At 45.7% G+C, this 16,315-nt stretch overlaps 2 protein-coding genes across 3 annotated transcripts in view; one reads left to right on the top strand and one right to left on the bottom strand.

Annotated features, from left to right (window-relative positions):
• The window catches only part of TCTN1 (tectonic family member 1), a 90,010-nt gene extending 80,048 nt beyond the window's left edge, over positions 1-9,962 (bottom strand). For both annotated transcript variants that reach the window (XM_040346620.1, XM_040346612.1), the window contains exons 1-2: positions 9,598-9,962; positions 6,504-6,624 (exon numbers count right to left, since the gene is read on the bottom strand). In XM_040346620.1, coding sequence (XP_040202554.1) covers positions 6,504-6,624; positions 9,598-9,898 — 422 coding nt within the window. In that variant the 5' untranslated portion in view covers positions 9,899-9,962. The remainder of the gene's footprint in view (positions 1-6,503; positions 6,625-9,597) is intronic.
• A 3,009-nt stretch (positions 9,963-12,971) lies between these two features.
• On the top strand, positions 12,972-16,075 carry LOC120940579 (protein ANTAGONIST OF LIKE HETEROCHROMATIN PROTEIN 1-like). Its single transcript, XM_040353562.1, has 3 exons — positions 12,972-13,428; positions 13,516-13,617; positions 15,196-16,075. The coding sequence occupies exons 1-3, from the start codon at positions 13,208-13,210 to the stop codon at positions 16,073-16,075; spliced, it is 1,203 nt and encodes a 400-aa protein (XP_040209496.1). The 5' UTR covers positions 12,972-13,207.
• The last annotated feature ends 240 nt before the right edge of the window (positions 16,076-16,315 follow it).

Raw genomic sequence — 16,315 nt, forward strand, 5'->3', positions numbered from 1 at the left:
GCGGGCTAGATCCTCTCACTCCCTTATAGGGAGTCCCTCTGCCCCGTTGGGCTTCAAAGCGGAGCAGGTAGGGCGGGCTGTGTGGGAGGACCTCCTCACACACCCACCATTGCCACCCGGGGCATGGAGAAAGGTGGCAGATTGCCTCTGGGGGAGGCCTGCCTACTCCCAACTCCTGCAGTCCGGCTCCTCTCTCGAGTACACGCACAAAATACACTTTAAAAGAAAAAAAAAAAAAAATAAAACTATAAAAAAAAAAAAAATGCCTTTTTGGAATCTAAGGAGGCAATGACTCTTGTACCCGGGTTAGCGTGATTGACGGAGAGGTTTAGAAAAAGAAGTCTGATGTTTATGTCAGTCCCCTTACCTGGCATAAATCCAGTTTGGTCTACTCTATGTAAACCAGGGTGGATTTGATTTAAATCAACTCACTTTAAATCATAATTTTTAAAGAGCAACTGTCATCTCTGTCCCGCAGCGGCTCCTCCTCTGACCCGCAGTTGACTCACCGACAGCCTCAATCAGTTTAATGGGACAACTGGTGATGCGGCAGCGAAACAAGGCGAGGGACGTGGCGGCAGCAAGTGGATGCCCACTAACAGGCGCCACCATGTCGGATCTAAAATGACATGCGCTCTTTAAAATATAAGGACTTATTCTTGCTGGTAGTTAGAATCTTTAATATTTGGAAACAAAACGAAGGCTTCCTATTTAGAATAATAAGCTGTCAGGTTAGTAAACAGTGATATCAGAACCAATTCAATCATACAGTTTGAAGTGTACATAGATTTGCAAAACAATGGAGTAAAGGAATATTCCTGAACTTTATTTTATCTCGTGGTTACTGTGAAATAGTGTAAATACATCAATGCAGTGCATGTTATCTCAGCTTGCAGAGCTTAAAATTCATTGAATGAGTTTACCAAAAAATTGAATATTGCAGAATATACAGCCATATGCTACATAACTAATCTCCATTTCATGCCGACTAAACTAAAATTATTAATGTATCCTAAATAGAAAACAATTTTTAGATAGATTTGGACTCCAAAAGCATTTTATTAAAATATTATATATATACACACATATACATACATACACACACAAATTTATATATTTTTTTTAAATCATTGATTTATATCCACCCTGATGTCAACCAAGTCCTCAATCACCTGGGACAGTTGATTGGACAAGACCTTTGCAAAAATCTTGGCATCCACATTTAACAAGGAAATGGGTCGGTAAGATGCACAATCTTGTGGATCCTTGCAAGGCTTAGGGACCAGCACAATTATAGCCTCGTTCATAGAGTCAGACAAAGATTCCAAGGTCGCAAAGTTAAAGAGGAGTGAAGTCAACTTGGGGGCCAGAAGTTCCATAAAGTAGTTATTGAATTTGGATGGAAGGCCATCCACCCCAAGCGTTTTCCCCAACCCGCTGTAGATTGCCAACTGCACCTCCGTCACGGTGACGTCCGCCTCCAACCTCTCCCTATTCTCCATGGATAGTGCGGGAAGGTAATAGGATCAAGGAAGGAGGAGAGATCAGAGTCCGAAAAGTTAACCCAGGAGGTGTACAGCTCACTAAAGAATTCCCTAAAGCGGGTGTTAATGCTAGCAGATGCTGTAAGCAACCAGTCATGTCCATCCCTGATATAACCAATGGGGGTGGAAGCAATATTACCTTTAGCCAACCATGCCAGCAGCTTCCCATTCTCCCCCCCCCCCCCCCAAATTCAAAGACCTTCTGGGTCGAGTAAAGAAGAGCCTTATCAGTTTGGGCTACCGTGACAGTGGACAGATTCTGTAATGCTTGTTGCCATGCTCGGGGTAGTGATCGTCATCTGGGGCAGAGACATACTCTGCCTCCAGCTTAGTTGCCCTCTCATCCAGCTCCTCCAATGAGTGTGCGGTCTCCCTCTTAATGCGTGATATTTTGGAAATAAACTCCCCCCTAGCCCATGACTTAAAATGAATCCCAGAGCACCAGAATGGAGGCAGAGTCAGTGTTATCGGTCCAAAAATTACAGATAGAAGCAGTTAGCGGTTCCTGCAGGCGTTCATCATTCGCCCAAAATCTGGATAATCTCCAGAGACGGGACTCAGGAGGGGTAGTTTCAGCAAAAGAGAGGCACAGTGGTTCGTGATCATAAATGCACCGGGAAAGCACAAATAGACTCTGAACAATTTGTAAGGCAGGTCTAGAAGAAAAAAACAAATAGATTCTGGACAAGATCCAATATGTGGAGGAATGACAACTCTTGTAGCGTCGGGTACGTGTGTCTCCAGACATCCGTAAGGGCAAAGGTATCAGCCCATTGGCAGAGTCACGAGCTGAAGCACTCAGCCTATCCAAAGCCGCAGGGGGGACCATATTGAATTCTCCCAGGAGAAAAACTAGATCTGTATTAACAACTGTACCACAAGTTGCATAATCACATGTAGGATCTGGGCCAAGGCCAACGGCAGGAAATATATCCCAACCAACACCACAATTTTGTCATAAAGGTTAGCATGTACAATGACATATCTTGCCCTCTCTGCCTGTCCTGACTTCAATAAGTTGGAATGGCAGAGATTACCGTCTAGGATGCTAACCCCATGAGCATACGTGGAGTATGTGGCATGGTAATTCAGGCCGACCCATGCTTTTTTTCAGGCAGGCAGTTTTTGGTTCCTATAGAATACAAATATGTGGATTATGCTGCTGGAGGAAACAGAACACCGGGGAGTGTTTAACCGCCAACATTCCAAGAAATCACTATACACTGAGACATCTGGGGTTTGAAAAAACAAATTGATCAGAAGGAATATGCTCGCAAGGGCAGCAACACAACCCTAACCCGCAAATATCCTAGCATGACATACAATCCTATGCCAAAATTACATAAGAAAAGAAAAGTACCTTTAAAAACAAGAGTTAACCCAAACAAAAACCCTAACTCCCCCCCGCACCCCAAGGAATGCTTACAACCCAAACATAATACACCCAATGTTAGGGAGCGCGAACCAGTGGGTGTAGTCTCATAGTGGAGTTGGTCTGGCCGTATAGAGCAATAAAGGGCTCCACCGCAGTAGGAGAAACTGTGGATAAGCGGAGGGCTTCACCTGCAAACATAAAAAATTCAGTAGATTACACATCTTGTAAATGAAGGTAGGTACAGGAGGCTCCTAGTCAAAAGGGAAAGAATCAGAGATTTAGTCACGAACAGGACAGTCCCCATACTGGTACAGCTAGGATAGTGCATAGGGAAAATGCACTTGCAGCAGCAATCCATAATGTGAATGTGAATAGTTAACCATGCAATTCCTGGAATAGGCCACTAGAGTCCGCCAGCAGCTAAGTAATAAACCAAGGATGTCACTTTCAGATAGAGACTGTACTCATAGAAGCAATGAGGAAAAAAAAACTGTATATAGCATATTATATTGCTTCTCAGCAAAAGCTACCAGAGCAGTGCTGGTGTGGAATAACAGAAGCACAATTTAAAACTCTGGAGTTCGGAGGCTGTGGAACCTGCGGCAAGAGTTCACCTGGTCAGACAAGAGGCACGCAATGTAAATGCGTTGCAAACATCTAGTCAATAATAGGCACAACAGGTGCATGACAGTAACTTACTGATGAAGAAGGTTAACCCCTCTGGCAACCCCCAGATAACAGAACATCAGTACAGGGGGGTATCCGTCTACCTAAGAGGGTTGAAGACAGAAAGTAGTAGAGATAGTGCTCAAAAGAAACATGATGCCATCGCTCAGCGATGTGGAGGTAGCGATTCCAACCATGAAGAAGCACCTCTGGGGGAGGTGAAAAATTTTGTTTTCGCCATCTTGGTCCCTCAGACGTGCTGGGAAGAGAACGCTGTAGCGGATACCCTTGACAGGCATGGCTGCTTTAACCTCGTCGAATAAGTGCCTCAACTTCTGCGTTTTCACTGAGTAATCTGGAAAGATGAGGAGCTTGTTGTTCTGGAATGCAAGATCTACCTGTACCCTAGCAGTCCTGAGCACCTCAACCCTGAAGTTCACCTTGGGGACCTGGCTTAGGCGGGATACAGTAAGCCCTTTCCACAGCGGAGAAGGGAGAGAATTAGGCTGTAGGCAGGAGGGTGTGCAGTAACTTCTCCAGAAATTGGCAGGTGCGGGCCCTCTACCCCCTCCGCCAGGCCCACGATGCAGAGTTGTTCCTCCTGTTGCGATTATCAGCATCCTCAGCTTTGTATTCTAGAACCCGGATTTTGGTTTGTAAGGTGGAAAGGCCAGTGCTATGGTTCTCCACTGTGTCTTCCACATGGCCCAGGCCCTGCTCAGCAGAGGAGAGCCGGGATCTTATTTTGTCTATATCCTGCCTAATGAGCCCCACATCCAGCTGCACAGCATCCACCTTAGTAGTCAGGAAGGTTATGGAGGCCTGACAGTTTTATATGTCAGCCAAGACATCTGCAAGTCCTGGCTGAGAAGGAGAGCGCTGCTCCATTTTCTCAGTCTGGGATGCCATGTTAATGACGGAGTGCGTGCGGGTCCCTTTGGTGGGTGGGGAGGGGGGGCGGGTTAAGCCTCTTACCCCTTCCTTTCAGTGCCGGGGGAGGGGGGGCGGTGGCGCATGTGGGTGTTCGTTGCAGCAATACAGTGCCCGTTTGTGCCAGGAAGAAGGAGTGAAGCCAAGGATCGTAGCGGAGCTCTCTCACAGACGTCGACTCAGTGCGCTCTCTTTGCCACGCCCCCAAAACAATTATACAAAAAAAAAAAAAAAATTAAAACTGCAATTTTCGGTTTCAGCCAAGTGGGTCCTGAACTTTCGGTTTTGGCCCCAAATTTTCCATTCAGTGCACCAGATTATTACTGTCTGTAAATTTGTGTCATAATGATAGAAACACAGGAACAGAAAATGACATTAAATCTCCCCAGTGGGGTCACAATCAGCTATAAAAACGTTGTTTATCCAAAATAGCAGGTTAAACAGCACAGTGCTTGTGCTTACTAACCTGCCCCCTTCTAATGTGTAAAAAACCTGGCTGATCCTGCTAGTTCCTATGTCCCCCTCTGTGTCCTGAACACAATAATCATGGCTGTTGAACCCTGATTACCGTGGTCAGTTACGTGCCTTTCGTCATCCGCAGATCTCCTCTATCCCTGTCAGCTCTTTGTGAACTGTCTCCACCCCACCCCTCCTGACACTATTAGTACCTAACTAAACGTTAAAAAAATATCACTGCAAGCCCCTCTGTTTTCTTCAGCCGTAATGCAGCGTTAGTGTTTTTTTTTTTAAACAAAGCCTCTAAATCAGGGGTTGACAAATTTGCTTGGAATCTAGGAGCCAGCTAAAAAACTTAGGAGCCAGAAAACGCGCCCAGTCCCGACGAGCTTGCGCGCAGAAGCGAACACATACATGAGCAGCGACCGCATATGTAAACGGTGTTCAAACCACACATGTAAGGTATCGCCGCGATTGGTAGAGTGAGAGCAATAATTCTAGCCCTAGACCTCCTCTGTAACTCAAAACATGCAACCTGTAGAGTTTTTTTTAAATCTCCATAGGCGACGTTTAAAGGGTAAAAGTTTGACGCCATTCCACGAGCGGACGTAATTTTAAAGCTTGACATGTTGGGTATCAATTTACTCGGCGTAACATTATCTTTCATAATATTAAAAAAAATGGGGATAACTTTACTGTTGTCTTATTTTTTTATTAAAAAAAGTGTAATTTTGTCCCCAAAAAAGTGCGCTTGCAAGACCGCTGCGCAAATACAGCGTGACAGAAAGTATTGCAACGATCGCCATTTTATTCTCTAGGGTGTTAGGATAAAAAATATATATAATGTTTGGGGGTTCTAATTAGAGGGAAGAAGATGGCAGTGAAAATAGTGAAAAATTACATTAGAATTGCTGTTTAACTTGTAATACTTAACTTGTAATACCAACGGCCACCACCAGATGGCGCCAGCTTACACATCTGGTGGTAATAACTTGTAATACCAATGGCTCACCACCAGATGGTGCCAGCTGCCCCCCCTTCCAAGCCAAGTCGCCAGGACCCTATTTCTAGTCGCCATGGCGACCTGGCGCCCGGGATTTGTCGACCCCTGCTCTAAATAACTTTTTAATGAATCTTTAGGTCAGTCATGTGACTTTCGGCCACTCTACACCGCCGATCCAGGGCTACAATGGGAGGGGCTGAGTGGCCAGCACGGTGGACATTTGACCTTCCCGGCTGACGTCAAAGGGAGATCTTGGCCCCTCCCACTGTAGCCCTGAATTGGAGTATGCAAACGGCTGGAAGTCATGTGACTGGCCTGAAGATACATTGGGGGGAAAAAAGGGGGGGGGGGGGAGAAGGTATTTAGAGGCATTGATTTAAGAAAACACTTATACAGTGCATTATGGCTGCAAAAAAGAGGCTGACATTGAATTTAATGTTAAGGTTACAAACGTTTTAAAGACTAAAATGATGTACTGATAACATCAAATGTTTATTCACATGAAAAAATAAAATAAAATATATCTTACGCGACTACAGAAACCGAGCATTCAGAGAAGACGCTGAAGTCAGCAGCAGTGCAGTCAGGATCACAACAGCAGTTAACATCACACTGGGCCACCAACAGGTCACAAACACACAGGCTGGAAACTAGGAAAAATAATGTTATTAGATTCAGAGGATGATAACTGCTGTATATTACTTTAGGTGCACCAAGAACAAGTGGGCATTAGCATTCCATACCCCTGTACCCATTAACCAATCATACTGGCAGCATTTGAGAAATTATTAGGCAGATACTTGGTAGCAATCAGCCAATACAGAGAAAAGAAGCTGTATATAGGTCACACGGATACACGCCCCTTTGATATGCGAGGCTGTGGGGAATGCCCACCAGGAAGCTGTCACTATACTGGCCGTACAGTGACAGCTTCCTGGTGGGCTCGCTCAGTAGGTTCAGACCAGGATCCCAACAGGCCAGAGCGCATCACTATTCCTGATCTAGCATATTCACTTTACTTGTACTTTTGCTAAATAAGAAAAAAAAAAACACAAAACACACACACACGCATTTTTTTTTCGCCCATGCAGTGTGCCACAATGTATGCAGACTAACAATTTAATAAGCTTACAAATAGGGATGAGCCGAACACCCCCTGGTTCGGTTTGCAGTAGAAAATGCGAACAAGCAAAAAAATTGTTTGAACGCCGTTAAAGTCTATAGGACACGAACATGAAAATCAAAAGTTCTCATTTTAAAGGTTAATATGCAAGTTATTGTCATAAAAAGTGTTTGGGGACCTGGGTCCTGCACCAGGGGACATGTATGAATGCAATTTGCTGTCATTGAAGAAAAAACGACATGGGTTTCCACCCCCAGTCCATTACCAGGCCCTTTGGGTCTGGTATGAATATTAAGGGGAACCCCGAACCAAGAAAAAAAATGTGTGGGTGTCCCCCAAAATTCCATTACCAGGCCCTTCAGGTCTGGTATGCATATTAAGAGAAACCTTTCACAAAAAATAAAAAGGCGTGGGGTTCCACCCAAAAATCCATACCAGACCCTTATCCGAGCACGCAACCTGGCAGGCCGAGGGGGGGGGGGAGGAGAGAGAGGCCGATCGGACCCATAGAAGGATTATGCGCATGCGTGCGTTTTTTTTTACCTTTTCTGTCACTTTTTTGAGTGAAATGGTAGGGGTACAATGTACCTGTTACCAATCTGAGTTCCGCTTCGTTCAAGAGGGCTTCCAGATTCTGATAAGCCCCCCGCCCACAGACCCCCACAACCACCGGGCAAGGGTTGTGGGGATGAGGCTCTTATCCCCATCAACATGGGGACATTCTACCCATGTTGAGGGCATGTGGCCTGGTACGGTTCAGGAGGGGGGCGCTCTCGTCCCCTCCTCTTTTCCTGCGGCCTGCCAGGTTGCATGCTCGGATACGGGTCTGATATGGATTTTGAGGGGGACCCCTACGCAATTTTTATTTATCAAAGGGTTCCCCTTAATATCCATACCTGAAGGGCCTGGTAATGGAATTTTGAGGGACTCCCGCGCATTTTGTTTTTTTGGTTTGGGGTTTCCCTTAATATTCCTACCAGACCCAAAGGGCCTGGTAATGGACTAGGGGGAACCCATGTCGTTTTTTTTTTAATGACTTTCATCTGTATTGCCAGCACCGACAATTCATTATAGCCGTGAGTAGCTTTAAATTACTTTTTTTTCCCCCTTTAGAAATGTATTGTGTGCAGGGACTTTTCTAAGCATGGGAAACATGCGCTACTTTACAGGCATACTATAGACACCACTCAGGTACAAAAATGTAAAGGAATATTTCACTTTTATTGATTCACTTTAAAAACATTATTAAAATCACTGCTTGCGAAAAAACAGCTGTTTTCAAAACTTTTTTTTGCATTGATACATGTCTCCTGGGGCAGGACCCAGATCCCCAAACACTTTTTATGACAATAACTTGCACGTTAACCTTTAAAATTGGCACTTTTGATGATTTCTACCATAGACATTTAAAGTCCGATCGTGTGTATGAGGCCTTACACAAGGGGGAGGGCTTAGTAACTACATAGGTGCCCCAATACAGGGGTGGTGAGGGAAATACACAAAAGGGCACTGATACGGGAGGAGGGAATTACACAGGGATCCGACACGGGAGGGGGGAGGTTGGAAAACAACGCAGGGTCATCGATACAGGAGGGGAGAATGATGCAGGGGGCCCCCCCGACACAGGAAGGTGAGAATGATGCAGTGACCCCCCCCCCCCCCCGACACAGGAAGGGAGGGGAACGACGCAGTGCCCCCTCAACACAAGATGGGGGGGGACGCAGTGCCCCCCGACACAGGAAGGGGGGGACGATGCAGTGCCCCCCCCCAACAAAGGAAGGGGGGGGACGAAACAGTGCCCCCCAACACAGGAAGGGGGGACGACACAGTGCCCCCCCCAACACAGGAAGGGGGACGACGACACAGTGCCCACCCAACACAGGAAGGGGAGAACAATGCGGGGGGCCCCTTGACACAGGAAGGGGAGAACAATGCAGGGGGCCCCTTGACACAGGAAGGGAGGGGAACGACGCAGTGCCCCCTCAACACAAGATGGGGGGGGACGCAGTGCCCCCCGACACAGGAAGGGGGGGGCGATGCAGTGCCCCCCCCAACAAAGGAAGGGGGGGACGAAACAGTGCCCCCCAACACAGGAAGGGGGGGACGACACAGTGCCCCCCCCAACACAGGAAGGGGGACGACGACACAGTGCCCACCCAACACAGGAAGGGGAGAACAATGCGGGGGGGCCCTTGACACAGGAAGGGGAGAACAATGCAGGGGGCCCCTTGACACAGGAAGGGGGAGGGAAAACGATGCAGGGCCCTGATACAGGAGGGAGAATGACACAGGGGCCCCAATATGGAGGGGGGGGGGGGAGAATGATGCATGGGGGAATGAGCAGGGGGGGGCAGGCCTGGTACAGGAAAAGGAGGGGGGGTAGAAGGGCACAGTCTACACCGCGGACTAGCAGAATGACACGGTAGAGCAGTAAAGACCTATGTTCCCAGACCCACCTACCGGCCCCAGTCTTGTGAGCTGTAGTAGGTACTGAACTTACCACTGCTCACCAGCACGGGGACAGAGCGAGTCTGAACTCCATCAAACGACTCGGACTCTCTGACCAGTACAGGGGGCAGGCTGACAGGTGGCAGAGCCGAGGTGACAGGCTGCAGTGGGGTGGAGGGCCCCTCTGTCCTCTGGTGGGTCTCATTCTCCAGCAGCTCCCACACCTCCGTCTCATTGTCAGCACCGATCCTCTCTATGCTGTGTTCGCGGTCCGGCTGTTCAGTCCCGGGGAAATCAGCACAGCCTACCTCCAGCATACACAGGAGGATCAACAACGACAAGAGAGGAGACATGGCCGCGTCCTGTCAGATGTTGCTATAAACATCCAGCTTCAAGCTGGACTCCAGGAAAAGCGTCATATGACCTCCCACGTTACCCATAATCACTTCCGGGGCGTGGAAGGAGCGTACTGCACGGACAGACTGAGCAGGAATCCCTACAGCGCCCCCTGGTGAGCCCCGCTTGCAATGCTTTATCTAATGAAGAGCTGTGCCAGCAGGAAGTGCAAAAGTAGATGTGACCTCTAACAATGTACTTGCCTTATTTTGTTCCTTTTAGTCTGTTAGCATACCATTGAAAGTGTGTTGGTGTATTTGTTACCTGCAAAAATCACCTGTTGATCTTGTCAGCTGAAAACTTTCAGTGCTGTCTGCTTTTGCTCATTGTTATTAGTTACATTGCTCTCATCTATTGCTGAGGACTACAGAACCACAATATTTTGGAGAAGAACAGAGGGAGCAGAGTCCTGAAGTCCTATTTCTGTTGGGTCTATATAGTAGGATGTGACACCCTAGGACATGAAGTGTGTTACTGGCAGGATCACCAGGTCAAGAGAAAAGAAAATAAAGCTTACGGGCTAAGTTCACTTTAAAAATAAAAATAAAAAATTCAGGAGCCTGGAAAGCATTGCACCAGCAATCAGCAGATCGCAGATGCCACGCAGGTCTCCTGCAGACCTGTCAGTGTATCAGGTTACCTGTACATCCCATACGGATAAGCCGATACTCCTTGACAAGAACACTCAATGGATTACCACAGTGCTGTGGTAGTTTATTGAGAACTACAAATTGGGTGGAACATGTAACATGTTTGCAAAGGGGAACTTATCCTTAAAAAAAAAAGAAAACGAATGCAGCCACCACAATCTAAGAATTGGTAAGCTTCAATATTTTACATTTGTGTATTTTAAATTAAAGATGTTTTAAAAACAGCTGCAGTAATCCATGATATAATATTTTGTACCTCAGGGCTCGACAAAATCCGGGCGCCGGGGCGCAATTGCGACAAGAAATTGTGACCTGGTGCCCGGGGAAGCTTAGGCCTGCAGAAGGCCGCGGCCTCAATTACCGGCCGGCACGGGCCGGCCGCGATCGCGCCGCGGGGGAGTGGGGGTGCACAGAGACACAGGATCCTCTGTCTCCTTGCGCCCCCACCGCACGATCGCGACGGGCCCACCGGTAATTGAGGCCGTGGCTTTGCGGCCTTCTGCAGGCCTAAGCTTCCTTCTGTGAGCTGGCGCCATCTTGTGGTGGCTGTTGGCATTACAAGTAAAACAGCAGTTCTAATGTGTTTTTCAGTGTTTTCACTGCCATCTCCTTCCTTCTAATTAGAACCCCCAAACATTATATATATTTTTTTATTCTAAAACCCTAGAGAATAAAAAGGCGGTCATTGCAATACTTTCTGTCACACCGTATTTGCACAGTGGTCTTACAAGCGCACTTTTTTTGGGAAAAAATACACTTTTTTTAATAAAAAAATAAGACAACAGTAAAGTTAGCCCAATTTTTTTTTATATTGTAAAAGATAATGTTACGCATAGTGAATTGATACCCAACATGTCACGCTTCAAAATTGCATCCTCTCGTGGAATGGCGGCAAACTTTTACCCTTTAAAATCTTCATAGGCGACGTTTAAAAAATTCTACAGGTTGCATGTTTTGAGTTACAGAGGAGGTCTAGGGCTAGAATTATTGCTCTCGCTCTACCAATCGCAGCAATACCTCACATGTGTGGTTTGAATACCGTTTACATATGCTGGCGATACTCACGTATGCGTTCGCGCTTCGTGGGAAGGGGCGCGTTTTCTGGCTCCTAACTTTTTTAGCTGGCTCCTAGATTCCAAGCAAATTTGTCAGACCCTGTTGTACCTAATAAAAAAGTTTGTAAACAAAAAAACAAAAACAAACAGCTGTAGTGGTGCAATCTCCTGCTTTAAGTGTCTCTGTCATGAGAGAGGAATGGTGGCTGCCATTAATGGCCTCTCCGAATAAAAATGCTAGTTGCCTGGCTGTAATGTGGATTCACTGGTTTCAATACTTTGAATCATCAACCTGGAATAAGTATGCATGAAAAGACATTCAGGCTATGAAGTATATTGATCTGCATGATTGTTTCAGGTCAGTGACAGTAAAAAAGCAGGAGGCTCAACATAACAGCCAGGCATCCAACATTTTCAGAAGGAGGTAAACAGTAGCAACCCCCATATTGTTCTCATGATTACATTAAAGGAAACCAGTCTGCAATCTAAAATTGGCACTGTCTGTTCTGACTCATATTTGAAAGAGCAAGCGTTGGGTTGTTATCGTCATTCTCTCTCCAGCACTTAATGATTTCCTGACCCAGAGCAAGCATAGAGCATCAGAGCAGAAAAAATAGTTGGATAATGTACTTTCCCTGGCCAGCTTCAGAGAATGCCAAGATGCCCAAATCTCATAAGAAGTCTATGCTGCACTGTGCTGCACAGGGGCGGACTGACAACTCATGGGGCCCCCGGGCAATAGAAGATTATGGGGCCCCTCTGGCTTACAGATGGCCACCACGCCAGGAGGCAGTGCAGAGGCGGGGCAGCTAAAATCTTGGGATCTTCACATTAAAAGCATGTCAGTTTCGGACATATCAGGGACAGATCTAAAAAAAACACAGATTTTTACATACTGTCCCTGGTTTTACTGAGCCTGGCAACCCTGATGGGGCCCCCTAGTGGCATGGGGCCCTCGGGCAGTGCCCGAGTGACTCAATGGTCAGTTTGCCCCTGGTGCTGCAGCATCTTCTCATAAAATGTAGCCTTCTCAGCATTCCCAGGGATCTTGTTGGCTGGAGGATGACCTCACCCCCTGCACTAAGGGGGAAGTATATTATTTAGATATTTTTTTCCCCCTACAGGTACTTTTATGCTGTGTTTTGGAAAGGGGCATCTTGTTTGGGATGAGAAATTTGGGAAATTTGTTCTTCAGTCCTGGTTCACACTAGGCTGCGGGAGTGAAGCCGTGCGAGTTAAGTTTAACTCGCACGGCTTCACTCCCGCTGGCAGTCCCGATTTCGGACGCGATTTCAGGCCGGAATCACACTAGTGCGTTGCGTTTTTGAGCTGCGTTCCCGTTGCGAATTTCTCTAGAGGGTGTTCTGCGGATCAACTGCGGTTTAGCTGCGGATCGGGTGCGATTTAGAAGAAATAATTATCTGAGCTGCGTTTTTGGTGAGGGCCAATCATTGTTAGCTGTGTGATGATGTAGGTAATAAAAGGGAGTGACCTTTCTTGGACTCTTCCTTTTTCACGAGCATTCAGTATAGTGTGGAATTGGATTTGGATTTCAGAAGAAATGTGTGCTGCCCTGCCCATGATCATGCCTACAGTTGTTGCTGCAACAGCAGCAATCTTGCTGGAAGTTGAGAGGAGGAGAAGGAGGAGGAGAAGAAGAAGATACTGGGTTCATCCTATCATTGCAAATAGGGATGAAAGAGGGCAGTTCATGATATTATATGAAGATCTCCGTGGGCATGAGGACAAGTTTTTTAATTATACACGCATGTCAATAACCAGGTGATTTTTTATTTAATTTTGCTAAACATTTTCTTTCTCCATTGTTCCATATAAAATTTTTAAATAATTTTTTTTTTTTTTTTTAAGTTTTGATGAATTGTTAGGACTAACGTACCATAGTTTGGAGCGCCAGAACACATGCTTCAGAGCAAGCATCCAGCCTGCACAAAGATTATTAATCACATTAAGGTACTTTTCCACACCTATGTGCATTTTCAAATTGATGTTGAAGCATGTATTCTTTTTTGGGTTCAACTATCCAACATCTGTACTTAGAAATGAACAACCAGACATAAGATGCCCAAAAATATATTTATTTTTTACTTTTCTCCCCAAAATAAAGAAATAGACAACATATATTTGCTTGGACTAATATAAAAAATAAAAACTTTGCCTTCAAGTTTACCTCTGGATTAAACTTTGATTCAAAATATGCACACATGCTTGTTTACTGTGGGCATAACGTAAACTTTAGAGATGTTGATATGTTTTGGGAAATAATGGTGTGTCTGAGGAGTATTGACTTGCTGAAGTAGATTCATCAATCTCGGTGCTTGAAGCATGGCTAGACTCGCCATGGTGCTGTGGCACATGGTGCTGTGGCACATGGTGCTGTGGCCCATGGTGCTGTGGCCCATGTGTCTGAGGCCCATGTTGCTGTGGCCCATGTGGCTGTGGCCCATGTGTCTGAGGCCCATGTGGCTGTGGCCCATGTGTCTGAGGCCCATGTTGCTGTGGCCCATGTGGCTGTGGCCCATGTGTCTGAGGCCCATGTTGCTGTGGCCAATGTTGCTGTGGCACATACATCCCCTGCATTTGTGTTTGTGGCATAATTGAAGGGATTGGGGATGGGATGGGATATGGAGTTCGCCTCTGTTGTACCTCATATATTGAAGTTGGCTCCTGAAAGCTTGAAGTGTAGGATGGAGGAACATAGGGGTAAGGTTGGTTTCCTGGGTCTGGGTACTGGCCTGACATTGGTAAGTGTATGTGTGTTGTTTCTTTTGTTACATATGGCCTTTCCAATGTTGGTTGCTCGCTTGGCACTGTAAATGACTGCAGAACGTGTTCTACTGTGGTTCGCATTTCTAAATATCTCTCAGGTAGAACTTTTTTGATCAATGGTACAAAATTAAGCGCCAGTATTGTAGCTGGACATAAGAAAGCATCCACCTTTCCAGCCATTTGTTGTAACATCTCTAGAAGACGCTCGCTTATGTCCATCTGCGATACTGGCGTTCGCTTACGTGCCACTTTGGCAGGCCGCGCAATGGTTGTCGGAGCTGAGGAGGGTCCAGGCATAGGCTCAGGCAATCCAGAATCAGTCTCTGGGTTTGTGACCCATAGATCTGACCCAAGTGGCATTTCAGGTATTTCCTCATTTGGATCAATGCAAACTGCTGGCACGGATTGGGCCTCAGATTGGCTCTCTGGTTGATCCTCCAGGACATCCTGTTCGTCCCAACTTGCTTCGGTCCTGTTTTTATTAAAAAAGAGAAACATTACTAATGCAAAATATATAGTCACGATACATAGATGATGTAGAGGATAACTTACTCTCTCATCTCTATGAGTGGTTTCAAGAAGGCAAGGTCCTCTGCATACATATAGGGTACTCTAGCTGGTGCCCCCGAGCCACTCCTCACTTCTCTTAGATGTTTGTTGTATTTCTTGAAGGCATCACGCATGCTTCGCCAACGATTCTTGATGTATACCACTGAAAAAAAGAGAAGATACTAATTATTTAATCTTTCTTATTTGTTGAAGGTACCTAGCTACAGGAAATTCATTTGGAAGTCTCCACTATGAGTTCAAGGTTGGAAAATCAACTATATCTGGCATTGTACATGAAACATGCCTTGTTTTATGGAATGTACTAAAACCATTGGTCTTCAAAAAGCCTACAAAAGAAGATTGGTTGAAGATATCTGATGAATTCTGGGAGAGATGTAATTTTCCAAACTGTGTGGGAGCCATCGATGGCAAGCACATACGCATCCTGAGGCCATTTGATAGTGGGAGTCAGTTTTTTAATTATAAAAAATATTTTTCGTTTGTATTAATGGCAGTGGTAGATGCCAAATATAATTTCATTTATATTGATGTGGGTGCTTATGGTAGCAGCTCTGATTCTGGTGTATTTAATCATTCCACATTTGGGAGAATGATAAGGGCGAATAGTCTGGATTTACCCAACGATTCCTCCTTGCCCGGAACAAATGAGCCAGCCCTCCCATTTGTTTTTGTAGGGGACGAAGCGTTTGCCCTTGGTAAAAATCTTCTTCGACCATTCTCAAGTAGAGCGCTGAGCAATGATAAAAGAATATTTAATTATCGGCTCACTAGGGCACGTCGAGTAGTAGAGTGTGCGTTTGGAATTCTTGCCAATAAATGGAGAATATTGCACACCGCCATCAATCTCAGTTTGGAGCATGCTGTCTCTGCTGTCAAAACTGCGTGTGCACTGCACAACTATGTGCGAGAACGTGATGGAATTGATTATGAGGATTCCATGATGCATAACATGGAGGCGGCACAGTGGAGTTTGACTAGGGGCACTAGCAGTGGGAAATTGATTCGAGATCAATTTCTTAATTACTTTCTATCGCCAGCTGGCGAGTTACCTTGGCAGATGCAGGCAATTTAAAAACAAAAAATGTGGTGTTGTCATCAAAATATATGGCCCTTTAAATATTAAAACATAAAATACTAAGCTAAAAATGTCACTATGTGTAATTTGAATGCAGCTTGAAAAAAAAAAAAAAAAGTTATTTTTGGGCAGAATATTAAGGACTCCGAAGTTATTCTCTACCTGAAATTGGACAAAAACACCAAAAATTGGCTTGGTGACACTGTTATGTGTGTTCTGCTGGGTGTCATTGTACAG

Source organism: Rana temporaria, chromosome 1 (assembly GCF_905171775.1).
Source record: "Rana temporaria chromosome 1, aRanTem1.1, whole genome shotgun sequence".
Classification (NCBI taxonomy): Eukaryota; Metazoa; Chordata; class Amphibia; order Anura; family Ranidae; genus Rana; species Rana temporaria.

Bases quoted from the DNA above. Each gene is read 5' to 3' on its own strand.
- LOC120940579 (XM_040353562.1), top strand. From the start codon at position 13,208: ATGTGTGCTGCCCTGCCCATGATCATGCCTACAGTTGTTGCTGCAACA. The intron at 13,429-13,515 runs GTGATTTTTTAT...TTTTTTTTTAAG, and splicing joins ACACGCATGTCAATAACCAG to TTTTGATGAATTGTTAGGAC. The intron at 13,618-15,195 runs GTACTTTTCCAC...TATTTGTTGAAG, and splicing joins AGATTATTAATCACATTAAG to GTACCTAGCTACAGGAAATT.